We start from the raw sequence: 14178 nt of genomic DNA, 5'->3' as shown, positions 1-14178 counted from the left end.
AAATGAAATAAACATTTGAAATATATGAGTTTGTATGTAATGTATGAATATAATATACAAGTTTCACTTTTTAAATGGAATTACTGAAATCAATCTACTTTTTCATGATATTCTAATTTTATGACCAGCACCTGTATGATCACAGGTAGATGTTATACAGCTTTATTTCTTTATTTATTATAAAACTTAAAGCACTTCATGCGCGCAAGTCAATGTGGCAGTAGAGCTGAAATGCCTGATTTACCAAGCAAAACTTAAATAACTTAAATACTCTGACAGTTGTTTAGGGGTTGTTGACAAGCAAAATGAGGGAAAATGCAGTTATACCTCTTCTAATGTTCAAACTTCTTTTCCCTCAAATTTTGCTCATTTAGATATTTGAGTTCTTGGTGGACAAAGCCATTTTGGTTGTATTATTTTGAGGTCTGGTTATTCTTTTATTGATTAGAAAAAAAAAAGATTTACTGTATCTATAATGAAAACAGAAACAGTCATTAGTTGCAACATAAGCATGTAACATGCAAGTGTTGTTACATTTTCAGCAGGAATTTATTTATCTGCTAAGTATTAAGATGCAGAGGCGTTTTTGTGCAGTAAGATCTTATTATTTTGTTACTTTAGATGTATAATATCATAAATATATTTTCACGCTTATTTTGAAGAATTTGCGGTTTATTGCATAACAATGTTGTATTTGTATTTTTACCCAAAAAACGCTCCTAAAATACGTTTTTTGCCACAAGTCTGAGTTGCTTAAAAGCGGAGCGTAAGTTGAGTATTATAATTTCCCGATTACACAAAACGCAGCATACGTGGACGCTCGATGATGACGTCACGAAGAGGAAACAGCATAAACCTGGCTGGAAGAAAAACGCTGCTAGAAGATACATGAACAGTTTCCAGAACAAAAAATAAAGACAACCAACGAAAGTTATGTCTGTGAACTATGCTGCTGGGCTCTCGCCTTACGCAGATAAAGGTGTCTGCGGCCTACCTGAGGTAAAATATCAATGTTTTTAGCTCTCAAAGAGCTCTTCAAACAGGTAGTTAGCTTAGCATCATTTCTTTCATTAGGGCTAAACTGATTGGTTTCTGGTAGGAAGCCAATGCAAAGACACTGATTAAAGAGCAGGCCCTCTTTGTACATTGTGCAGTATTTGTATGGATGTATTTGTTGGCACGAGTAACAGTAATAGTATTACAGATATTGTCAGGCATAAAGGCGTCGGGGAATGTTTTTGTTTGTGGGTGTTATATGAAATTGTAACATTCCCATTCTCCATGTTTGATGTGATAAACTCTCCACTTGGAGTGCAGTCATACAATTACAATTTGTTTCTATTTTCAGGTTGTGTATATATCATCAGGACTTTAACACAAATGATTCATTGTAATAATAATAATAATAACAATAAAATGTCAAAATGCAAAAGTAAATTAAATTTCTACCCTTGATGTGTTCAGAAGAATTAAATGAGTAAGTTGCAGCCATACACTGTGATTTAAAGTCATCAGTCCGAACGCTTCTGTTAGTGTGCTGGTTTTAAACATCCAGGTGTATTTTAATGAAAGAGTTTCACAACGAGTGACAAAGAGGATTCACAAGTCAAACATTTGCCAGTTTTGTCAAGTGTGGGCATTGTGGCAAGCTCTCAAATGCACCAGGACTTCTACATCAAAATATCTAAAAAAAGAAATGAATCATCGGTGTATTAATATGTTCTGGTCAAAGTTCAGGCTTTAATCTAGTTGATTGTTTAGTTGGGACCTTAACTAAGATGTTCATTTAACAAATGCTGCATAAAAACCTCAAAGAACTGAAATAAAAATGTACAGAGAGTGGGTCAAAATTTGTCAGGTGTTGTAGATTTAAGGCTGGGTTTAACTCATTTCAAGAGCTGATTATGACCAGATACTTCTGTTTTTAAACTCTTAACAGTTTTATTAAAGTCTTTACATTTTAAAAAGCTAAATCTTTGAATGTTTTCCCGATCCTTTTTATATTTACAATACAATAGTAAGGTTATATGAAATTATGCATCCTGTATCATATTTTGGTTTGAGTTAAAGTGAAGCTTATATTCTTCGTGGCGGGTGTTGAAGATTGTGTTTTCTGCTCTGTGGCAGACGTTTGATACTCCCGAGGAGTTGAAAGTAAAGGTGGAAGCGCTCGCTCAGCTGATTAAAGAAGCTCAGTACTTGGTTGTCCACTCTGGAGCTGGAATTAGCACCTCGGCAGGCATCCCCGACTTCAGGTGAGACGCACTCAGGACCACCACACAATTCAGAAACAATCAGATCATTTCTAATTTTTTTCATTTAGTCATTACTGATTTGTTTGGGGAAACTTTGTACATCCTCCAAAACAAAAAGTAAGCTGCAGAAGTGTACTGTAACCCTCACTCGCCTGCAGATGACGAAAGTCTACATCTGGAGTGAGCAAATGATGAGCTGGTGTTAGTTTAGATCTTCACTGGGATTCATCTCCTGCTGTGTTTGCCAACTAGAGTTAAGGTTTAGTAGGTTGCATAAAAACGGATAAAGCTCTGTTTTTTGGTGTTGATAGGAGCTTTAATTCAGATTTAATGAAGAAAAGCTTTGCAGCGCGTTTTCCCTTTGATACGTGCCTTCCACTGATCAAAGCTGCTCAGCGAGCCCTCTCTTGGTCGTTTTCTAAGAAGCTCGTTTGTTTTTTTTATTTACATCTTTAATAGAATCAAATCTCATGAGTGCAGACCCATTTTTCTTTTCATTTAAAAAAAAATAAAAGTTGAATTTTATTTTTTTGTAGTACCTCTGTGCAGCAGAGGAGGGCGGTGTTTGCTTGTTTTGTATCACATCGAGCTGAAAAAGTGCATGTTTTTGGTTCCCATCATTACATAAAGCTTTACTTTGTTTTTGTGCCCAATGAAGCCACAGACCTTCATACTCAGCTGCTACACAAAACTGAAATTTTATTTGTATTTAACAAAGAAGTGAAGCAGTTTACTTTAGAAAAATTATAGATTTGATTGTAAATCATTGCACATTTTTATATTTATACTCATCTAAAATAGATAAATACTTAATTGTTAAATCCGAGTTGCATTAATGTAAACTATATTCTCTGCTAAATGCACACAGAAATATGAGAAAGTTTATGTTCCCAGGTTAACAGGATGGGCAGCGTCAAAGCATATAAATCTACCAGCTTTGTATTGTTGCCCTCGGCCTGTTTTTCTGTGTCACATGACGTGATGCGTGACGTTGTTACCGTCCGACGCCTCGCTGCTGCTGAGCCTTTGAACCTGTCTCCGCTGAGCAGGCATTAAACCACGCCGCAGATGAAAGATCGAGTCGTTGGAAGTTCAAACCAAAAGCGATAGATGAGTCTGTTGCAGCCGCATTTGAGGACTGGCAGTGCAGTGTGCGTTCTCTCGTCTGATGCATAGAGATAAGTTTGTTCTCAAAGTAACTTGGCAGGATGCCGGATGAGTCCGCCGCCGCGCTCATCAGCCCTGTCAGACACCTAAATCCTCATACTTCTGTCTGAGTGAACAGCAAACTCAGTATTTTCAGTCTAAAAGCATTTTTTTTCCATTTCTCAAGCTCAAGACGTGTTTTTCCTCCGCTCCGCCTGCAGTACGACCACCTCTCCAATCTTTCTAACGCCTTCATGTGTTCTCTTCAAGGGGACCCAAGGGTGTGTGGACTCTAGAAGAAAAGGGCGAGTCACCTCACTTTGACACCACTTTCGAAGACGCCCGCCCCAGTTTAACTCACATGGCCCTCCTGGGACTGCAGAGGGCCGGCTACCTCAAGTACCTCATCAGCCAGAATGTGGACGGTCTGCACGTTCGATCAGGCTTCCCAAGGTAACCTCAGCCTGTGGCAAAGCATTCAACTCGCCCCTAAACTCAAGGGGGTGTTTTAGCTCTGAAGTTATCCTGTGAATCAACATTCAGCCTGATGGCAGAAGGAAGACAAGTTATTTCAATTTTTGTTTTCATTTGTGCAGAATTACTCAAAGAAAATAATTTCTTTTTGTTTTTACATGAAAGCGAACATGTTATATCAACAGATGATGAATATATTTTTTTAAATGATATCTCACATCACAGACAAAGCGAGGCTCATTCATTCATTCTTATTGAACACTTTTATTATAACCTAAATGATAGGAAGGGAAAACTTATGTAGGAGTTTCGAGCTTCAATTATACCACTAAACATCCTTAAATCTGAACAGAGAAAGTAGTGTTAGTTTGTCTATTTTATGATTAAGTTAATATTTGTGTGTTAATGAGTTATAATTTACCTTTCCAGTATGTTTTATTACTGCACTGTTGTTCAGAAGTAAACATATTCAGTCCTGGTTGAAATTATCAGCAATCCTGAACTGAAGGGTGAAAACTCAGATTATCTGCAGAAATAAATAAAACCATATTCAACCAAATGTTTTGATTAAAGTATAAATATATCTGGTTATATTTACTGGGACCATTTTGATTTTTTTTTTTGTATTTGTTTTTTACACATCATAAAAGACATTAACACCGTGCTTAAACTGAACATTGAAATTCTGTTTGAGGGTTTCCTTCAGAACAAACTACAGCTTTCTGGAAGCATATATATTTAATATTTCTAATGATAAAAGTGGAACAATTACAAAGGCTATAAAGATGGTTCCCAACAATTTTGAGATCCACGTTTTAACCGCTTTTGTTTTGTGTTATTGAGAAGTTTTAGTGTTTTCAGCCTAAATCATCTCCTGCACTCTCAGAGCAAAGCCTCAACGGGCGACCACCTTTAAAAGAAAAATCCCTCAAGGGTAAAGCTCTTTGAGACTTTCGCTCACCAGTTTGTTTATTGGTAAAAAAAGAAGAAGAAGAAGAACATCTTTCTTTACAGTAAAATGTGGTGGAGGTTTCATGATGCCGTGGAGTCGGACACGAGCACGTTTGGATGATCGCTCCTCACCTGGCCAGGGTTCGAGTCCTGACCTGTGGCCGTTTTGCTGTCCTGCTTTCCTCTTCAGACACATTCAGGATAAAGTTCACTGGTGCCAAACTTAAAGAAAAGAAAAAATAATCTTTGGTCTTGCGGAAGAGAAATCTGACCTGGAGCATCTCACCTCATACATAACAGGAGACTGAAAAAAAAAAAGATGAACTTGCATTTATTTATTTATTATAAATTAGCCATGAATACTCCCTGACCTATATTTCGTTTGAAAGCGTTTGGGCAGAGCTGAAAAGTACCTCCGCAGAAAGAAAACCTTTAAACTTTTAAAAGTTTGGGCGCAGAGCAGTGGAACAGTGGCAGAAACTAATGATATTTCTGACCCGGAGTGTCTGTTTCACTTTAAATTTCACTGACGGCGTTCTGCCGAGTGCTTTGAAGTTGAATGAGAGGGAGTGAGGAGGTCTATGGAGAAGCGATAAATGTTGGGTTGTGACTCATTGTTTTGAATTCGAGGCTGCACCGCCGCTCAGATAATCTGAAATGAAATGCTCGGCGTCGCTGCAGACGTGTGGTCTGTCTAAGGATTATTCAGCCACACTGAACTGAGCCCACGGCTGAGACTCCAATTTCTTATTCTGTACGTTTACAGCCAGACGTTTCGCACATTGGAGGGCTCGCTTTTCCTGGAAGCCATTTAAATAGCTCTTCCTCCTCCCTCAATCAGGTTTTCTGGAATGAGGTCAGACTGAAGAAACATTTCTCAGAGGAAATTGCAGACAGCAGACGAGATGGTAGACTAAACTAGTTGGGATTAATCCACAAGTGAACGCTTGAAATATTTATTAAGAGCACGAGCGTCATAAAATGACGGAGTGGAAAATTCATTCCTGAAGAGTTCACACATTTACTTTAATAAGCTGATTTTGTTTTGTTTTTCAATTATCATCTTCCTGCCTTTTGTAACCTTTCTTCTTCTTCCCCCTTTAGGGATAAATTATCAGAGCTGCATGGAAACATGTTTGTGGAGGAGTGTGAGAAGTGTGGCAGGTATGTTCAATCCCACTGATCTAAACGATCACTGTTTAATTATAAAACTCAGCCTAAAGGGAGCAGAGTGTAAAAGAAAATACTTTTTTATTTTCATGTCTGAAGGGACTTCAGAAACTGAGAAATATCAGCTTCTGTTACATTACAGCATCAGCTAAGAGGGCAAACGTCTTTAATTACTAATGTATATAAGGTTCAGAATAACAGCTGAAAGATTTAGTTTGCCTGAAGATGCATCCCTAAATCCAGAAATGACACCTGGATTATCTTCCCAATGGTCTTGATGGCTTCTAATTAAAAGATAACAACTTAAGGTTTTATTTCCCAGGTTACCCCAGAATCAGACTAAATATCAATACTTCAAAAGGTGAAAAAAATACATATTTTCAATAATGAGCACACATTTAAATAGTTTGTCACAAGAGTAAATTCATTTTGACAGTACATCCAGTCAGTCAAGACAGTTTTGATGGGTTTAAGAAGTACAAAACTGAGATATTTTTTGACTAAACATGCTAACTTTACACTGCAAAGTTGTCATTACTGCCTCAAAATGTCTCCCATTAAAGCTGCCCGGAACAATACTTTTAACAAAATAGGTCAGCCGTCTACAAATCAGCCTTTCCCCGACAATGAGGCTTTAAAGATGTTCTGCGTAAAACGGAGCGCTGCATTCTGTTCACGTGGTTCGGTTCATTGTGTGCTCCTTGGATTCCTTAAAAAAAAAGATGCCCACATCTGCTTTATTTGGAGAGATGTCTTTCTGTGGAAAAATACACACGAACAAGCTGCCACCCGAGCTTTAGACCAGGAAATCTGACCTCTTATCATTACAAAAGCAGCCATCAAAATGGGGAAAAAGCATCGTCTGTAGAAGGTGAAGTTCTTAACTTTAGCCTTGATAAATAAATGTACCTACCTACCTACCTACCTTGATATAAGGCAGAGGGAAGAGGTTTTATTAAACGTAGCTGTAACAGAATATTTAATGTTTCTCTCTGAGGTGTTGTGTTTGTACTAAAGAGAGTACCACCCCTCCAACCTGTCTGATCTGCAGAAAAGGGAAACGCAAGCATTTTGAGACTGAAGTTACCAGTCTGATATTTTCCTTGTAGAGGTGCTCCGTGCTCCCAGCTGGCTCTGTCTCCTTCCACTTCTTCAATTCGGCTACAGAAACCAAAAGTGCGACGGCAGATGTTTTAAAGGAGGGCTCCTGTAATCTGTCATTGTAGTATTTTGACCAAACATGTCTCAGACATTTCATTAAATTGTAACTAAATCGAGGAGAACTGGGTCCAATATTTCCCCGCTCAAGAGTTCCTGTCCTCCACTGTTTTATTTTTTTATTAGCTCCGCTTCTTTAGTCAGCAAAGAGCCAAGCGCAGCTAAAATACGTTACATAAAACATGCAGAACGTAGGCTGGGTTACTGTTCAGTCGCTTCGGTAGCTTTTTTGCGTGTTGTGATTGTTTGTGTCAGCACGGCCCGCTCTGCCTTCTCCCCACAAGGATTTATCCAGGTTTTTTTGTAGGGCAAAGACGGCATCGTGTCTGTTTGTTAAACATTAGATAGCACAAGGATTAAAAACATCTTTACAAAGAATGGAAAAAAAAGAGCATACTTGTTAATATTTATGTGCTACTTGGGTAAAAGCTCAGAGGGGCTGAAGCTTACTCTGCAGCAGAAACCCGCCTGTAATAAACAAAAGCTGCCGCACACATCAAAGGCGTGATGGTGTGTGCCACGCTTTCTCTGCACACTCAGAGCATCATCATAATTAATGCTAAATTAACTCTGGATTTGTTTATAACACCCTGCAAAACAATGCACCCTTTTTCCAAAGGAGAATTTCCAAAAGGTTAATGCAGACTCATTATCGCAAAATGCTCCCAAGGACTCCGGAGTGGCTTTCGTTTTCCCCATCAGTGGCTTCAGTCGTTTCAATCAATAGTTTAATGATGAGTGAAAGTGGAAGTCGGGCCTGAAGAACAGATGTGCGTTTAAACAGCTCCGCAGCTGCGAAAAAAGTCCTTGTTTGTCCTCAAAGAGCGATGTAGCAGATTGTTTTTGATGTGAAGAACGCGTGAGCTTCGACTGGTTTGTCTGTTTCTGAGTGTATATATAGATGTCACATTGGAGCTTGTGAAACTGCTTTTTTTCCTCTCCTGAAGGTGGAGGAAATGGCTTCGGATGCATTCAAGTGTTAAACTTTGGGGATTTGTGGTTTTCCAGGCAGTACGTCAGAGAGAAGGTGATCGGCGTGATGGGTCTGAAACCGACAGGGCGTCACTGTGAAGTGGTGCGGTCCAGAGGGCTGAGGGCCTGCAGGTAAACACATGCACTGGCTTGCCTATTTGTAAATTTGATTTAAGAAAACAAACAGTTTATCATCACTTACTGACTTGTTTATTTTTAATCACAAAAAGAGGAAAGCTGATCAGCACCATTCTGGACTGGGAGGATGCTCTTCCTGACAGAGATCTGAACAGAGCAGATGATGCAAGCAGGTAGGACGAACGCCCGTTTCATCACCTGCCTTTATACCCGAGGAACACGCAGTCCCTTCGCTCTCCTGCGCTCATTTCTTCCAACATCTCTGTTTCATCCCACGCCGAACGACAGCGGTTCTGTGAAACGAAAAAATGTAAAACGAGGCGTCGAGCTGATTCGTTTGAGCTCTCCGCCGCTTTAGTGACAGTTTTCTTGTTTTGCTTTATGTGAAAACCTTTTTTTTTTTTTTGGGGGGGGGGGGGGGGATTCTGTATGCATCTCAGGCTTCTTTAATGTTTCCTTCTGAACATTTGCCTTCATTCCTTCAGCCACAAAAGCTTCCTGCGTGTTTGCTGAGCAGCAAGAAGAACTGAATGCACGTGTGTCACCTTCATCTGCTGGCACATAATAAATGCTTAATTACCATTTAAATTGCAGGGAGGAGATTTGGAGCACCGACCCTTGAACTCTGAATTGTTCATATGTGGCGAGGAAAAAAGCGTGAGAAATAACAGCGTATTATTCGAAGCTGATTTATTGTTTGACTGCAGGTTAACTGAATGCTGGATGTTGCTCGTGGTCGGACTTAAACTGGACGCGTTTGCTTCCTTTAAGGCGCTTTGCTCTTCTGAGCGAGGCGTGCAAGTTGCTACAGAAACAGAAATGCATCCAGGAAGCCCGTTATAGTTTTACTGAGGTGTACGATAAAAGGCTCCAGCCATGGAGGGACTGCATTAGCCACGCTGTCAGAGAAAAAGCTTTAGCTCATAAAGTGTATGTACAGACTCTCAGTCATCAAGGTCATGGTTATCCTGAGTGCTTTAGCAGAAGACTCAATTTCTTGCGTTTTAGTCTTTTTTTTTTACCTTTCTTTCAAAGGTTTCTTTTTAATTATCACGCTATTTAATTCACTTTAAAAGGGCATTCATTTTGTGATCAGTTCAAGTCCAGTATGACGAAGAAATGAGACATAAGCTTAAAGGCAGAATTCAATGCAATTCAAAAGGTTTGACTAATTACCCTTAGAGAAATAAAACCCATGGCAAAACGTGTTCTCAGAGTTCATAAAAGCATGGCAAATCCCATGTCAAATAAAAACAAAACAGTGTAAAAAATCCATAAGTTACTGCTACCCAACTCTTCTTTCTGTAGACAAAAGTTTTCACTTTTAATCATTTATAAATGGGGCTTCTCACCTTTATATCTGAAAAATGCATGCAGCGTTATACTGAAGGGACATTTTGTTGACCTGTATCACTGTAGAGGTTTTCTGAAATGTGGGCAAAACGTATAAATACACAAAAACTGGACGAAACTGTTACGTCACCCACTGCATCATATCCTCTGAGTTGTTTTTCCTCAGCAGTGAAACTTGAAAACAAGGCCTTCTGACCTTATGAAATTTGTACAGCTCTAACTACAACAGAGTGTGGCTTACTCTGGCTCAGTTGTTTGTTTTAAACTCTAGACACCGCTCCCCTTAGCTGTAAAAGAAACTCTCCCTCATGACAGATGATGTGAGATAAAATGCTTATATTGAAATCACTAAAGCTTAATTTTGCAAAACTGGCTTCCTAAACGACCAAATCTCTCCTCCGTGGAACATTACTGAATCTAAAATGTGACCAAACCTCTCACTGATGACAACGCTGCCTGTACTTCCTGCTGAATTTTCTTTCCCCTGCTCTATATTGATTATATTCAGAAAACAAGCTCAAAGAAGCCGAGCGTCAGAAAGACGAGTTACTGAGCAGTCTGAGGCACTTCAGCGGGAACGAACAGGCTTCCTGGTCCTTCTTTTACAACGCTGACATGTCATTAGGAAAGAAGCACAAAGAAATGTGCAGTAAGTCAGCTTTGCCACACGAAAACTGTTACGCCTCAGCTGAAAACAGTGAGTGTGGAGACTTTGTCTTCAAGTGAAATAAAGTCTCATTTTTTTTAATTTTTTTCAATCTGACAACATTTTTTTGTTCCACTCAGAGCTGCAGAAGTGACGTACTGTTTCCTGCTCACAGATAGAAATACCTTTAAATCAAAAGGACTCACTAAAGTGACAGGTTTGTATTTTTCCATCAGTAGTGGCTTTAGCAGCAGCAACAAAATAATAAGCTGTCCTCCTGATACCTGCTCTGTAATTCACACATGCCAAAGAAAGCTGACTGGACACACCACTGCCGCTCTGAATCCTGAGACCAAAACCTTTCACGTGATGACCCAACTGCTGTCCGTCTCTGCAGATACAGTTTACCATTCTGTAAACAAGCATCTCTGCCGTAATTGCTGAGCTTTCTCTTAGTTTATGCTGAACATGTCAAAAAATTATTCGCAGAGGAGATTTTACTGTTTAGCCATGCAGTCAAACTAAAATTCATTAAATCCGCTGGAAGCCCGACTTGCTCAGATACTGCCATTCTTCACTCCCGACTTTCATGCACACCCCCACATGTATGAGCTGCCCTTGAGGAATCTGAAAGATGTCAAAGGAGAGGCACATTTCCCCATTTCCGCCTGATTTTGATCCTATCTGTTGGCTTGCAGACGAGCAGACCTGGCGCTGACTCTGGGCACGTCCATGCAGATCAAACCCAGCGGGGACCTCCCACTCCTCACAAAGCGCAAAGGAGGGAAGGTGGTAATAGTCAACCTGCAGCCTACCAAACATGTGAGTGTCATCAGCAGCCACGTGTTCATCTAGGAAACGCTTCACTTATTTGAAGTGATGTTTTAAACAAACATTTTGTAAATGCACAGGTGCTCTTTTATTCTTACACAGCTATTTCCAAGCAGGAGCCTCCAGACCGGAAAAATCAGGCCAATGCAAAAGCGCCAAAGTGCAGTTTCTCAAAAGGCCACTTGAGGCAGACTTCAACTACATTTAAAATCTCAGTTAAGAGCCAAGCTTCAGAAGTTTAAAGTCCAGTTTTTTTCCCAAATATTCCAGTGGAAGCATTATTAGTTGTTTTGTTTTTTAATCAAAGTAATTAGACCATGGGATTTTGTTTTTCTACAGTGCAATCATATTTTTGTTCAAGTTATCGTACAGTAAATTGAAAACAGTCATCTACTTGTCAGGGCCTTCCATTATGCTTTTTAAATCGGGATGTTTTATTGCTGATAAAACAGTTAAATTGTAGTTACCGTGAAATGTGGACAGTAAGCCTAATTATAAGCGACACATGCCCTAAACAACTCAAAACATTCAAGGTTTTAAAGGCGTTTTTTTTTTTTTTCGATGCTGAAGCCACGTCCGCAGCTACCGCGGCTTCGGCGCCTCTGCAGGTGCTGGACAAAAACCAAAATCGATCCGCCGTCTTTGCTTCACACAAGGAATCAAACCCAGAGTCTCTAATTAGCTCCGCCATTTGCATTCCAGTTTCCGCCAACTCTTTAACGCTTTTCAGACTTCTAATTACTCACAGAAAACATTTCATTAGGTAAGTGATTGCGGTGGAGGCCATCATCGGAGGGATAATTATCATTTTCAGGTCTGTTCGTTGCATTCAGACTCAAACAGGGAACTCTGACATGAATCCAAAATTAGAGAAATAATGGGATGTGTCCCGTTTGTTGTTTTTAATAACAAATTAATGAAAGTAGATGTGAAAAGGGTCTGTTTGTTTTATAAATTTTGAAGTTTGACTAAAAGAACCCTCAGAAAGCTTGATTTGTAATACTGTCTTTTTCTGTCTCGGAGGACAAACACGCCCACCTGCGCATCCATGGCTACGTGGACGAGGTCATGAAGCTGCTGATGGAGGCGCTGGGTGTAGAAATCCCAAAGTGGGAGGGACCGACCGTCTGTGAGAGCTCCACGGTGCCGTCTGAGCCCACGGCTGACGTGAAGCCACCGCGCATCGTTCCCAAAAAGCAGAAGGTGAAGGAGGAAGACATTAAGGAGGAGAGAAAAAGAGACACAACCGAGGTTGAGGGCGTCAAAGAGGAGGAGGAGGCAGTTTCTGTAAAGAGAGAGCGAGCCGACCTGTCACAGGAGACGAACAAAGATAAATAACCTCGGGGGGGCTTCGCCCTCACGCCGAGTTAACCCGTCCGGAAAGAAACCACACAGCTGAAGGCGATGAGCCCGACGATCGAGGACGGAGCTTGTTTCTGTGCCGCCTGGAGCAGAAACTCCTCTGATTTGGTTGATCTGGCGCTTCCCTCCACAGCTACGACGAGCAGCGATGTGAAACGTACTCAGATGAAGCCTCACAAATTGGAAGCTTGTTTGGAAATCATGTTTTTTCCTAAAACAAACAAAAAGGGGAAGAAAAAAAACAACACTCCTGGTTACACAGATAACGATGTAAACGAAGCTTTATTGGACTGGGTCTTTCAGAGGACAGCCGGATGAGATCTGGAGCACGTCGTTAGAGTTCAAGTCGTTAATAAGGTGTGTAAGATTGCTGCACCTTGTTAATATTTATAGCTTGTGCTCCAGATCTTGTCCCTGCAGATCTCGCCTTTTAAGTCTCCTTGGTTTGATACATTATGAAAAGGAATATCAAGCCAGATTCTCCGTGTCAGACAGAATCGTAGCCACAGTGCGTACAGTGAGTCAGAAGGATTTTAGGTCATGGTGGGTTTTTGGAATCATAGTTGGGTTTTTCTAGGAGCAGAACTTTGTAGCCGAGGTGGGGGAAAATATTTCTTCAGAAAACAAAAACTTGTTTTTACATTTTATGCTGTAAATATTAGCACATTTTGGTAATAAACACTAATATTTTATGAATATTAACTTCGCTTTTACTTGTGTATCACGTGGCTAATTGTAGTTTCAGGAAATAGGAAAAAGGTTTTGTTCCTGTAAGATGTAAATGTGGCTTTGGGACAGGTGTTTGTCTGTCTGCACCTTTTTTTTATGAGCCCGTTCGGATCTTTTAAAGTGGCTCAGTGTGAAAATGTCACGAACAACAAATATCTGACCTGCTGTACATAGATGGCTCTTTGAACCACCTCAGTTTGGAAGATCAGATTGATGAGCTAACGGCTAGTCCGAGTGAGGCCACGAACAAAGTGGACTGCTGCCGCCTTAAAATAAATCCAATCTGAAAAATCTCACAACTACTTTTAGACACCTTTACACCTTTTGGATTACACAGTTCTTCACTTCGAATCCTGTGGTTCAGGACAGGATTTATTTCTCCAAACAGAAGGAACAAGCGTTAGAGCAAGAAAACGCAGCTACTACACACACAGAAAGATGTCCTAATTGGAAATGGGTCAATACAAAGTCCTAACTTCATTTATCTTCTTTATCAACAAATTACCTGCTTTAATCAGGTCTGCTCTGATTAGACCGGTGAGAAAAGTTGCCACACTTTAACTCAGACCCTGAGACATACCTCTTTTGTATTATTTGTAAAAATGTTGGACTGTCTGGCGAGATGATATATTGTATTTGAATGATTTTATACTGAAAAACATCTGCTGTCTGACTTGATTTGTTCACATCAAGGTTTTATCATCTAAGCATTTCTTACATGAACAGTTTCTGATCATTTTTAGCTTATTGTTGTTTAAAAAGAACAGAAGTCCTTGCAGTTGTCCCGCTCTAACACGGCAGATTTTACGGATACCGTGCTCGGTCATTTATTTATTCAAGAAAACGGTTCAGCATTTCGGAGCTGCCAAAAATAATCGATTCCTATGTCCTGAAATAGCTTCAGCGACGTTTCTGCTTGATGGAGTTTCGGCT

The 14178-nt window shown here is 40.0% G+C and overlaps 1 protein-coding gene across 1 annotated transcript; it reads left to right on the top strand.

Annotated features, from left to right (window-relative positions):
- The first annotated feature begins 815 nt into the window (after positions 1 to 815).
- sirt6 (sirtuin 6) lies at positions 816 to 13906 on the top strand. The gene is made up of 8 exons (XM_017422114.3): positions 816 to 999; positions 2128 to 2255; positions 3672 to 3854; positions 5931 to 5990; positions 8223 to 8318; positions 8417 to 8497; positions 11022 to 11145; positions 12178 to 13906. The coding sequence occupies exons 1-8, from the start codon at positions 934 to 936 to the stop codon at positions 12490 to 12492; spliced, it is 1053 nt and encodes a 350-aa protein (XP_017277603.1). The 5' UTR covers positions 816 to 933; the 3' UTR covers positions 12493 to 13906.
- The last annotated feature ends 272 nt before the right edge of the window (positions 13907 to 14178 follow it).

Source organism: Kryptolebias marmoratus, linkage group LG20, assembly GCF_001649575.2.
Source record: "Kryptolebias marmoratus isolate JLee-2015 linkage group LG20, ASM164957v2, whole genome shotgun sequence".
Lineage (NCBI taxonomy): Eukaryota > Metazoa > Chordata > Actinopteri > Cyprinodontiformes > Rivulidae > Kryptolebias > Kryptolebias marmoratus.
The sequence above is the reverse complement of the archived record's forward strand: the minus strand, read 5'-3'. Positions and strand labels throughout refer to the sequence as shown.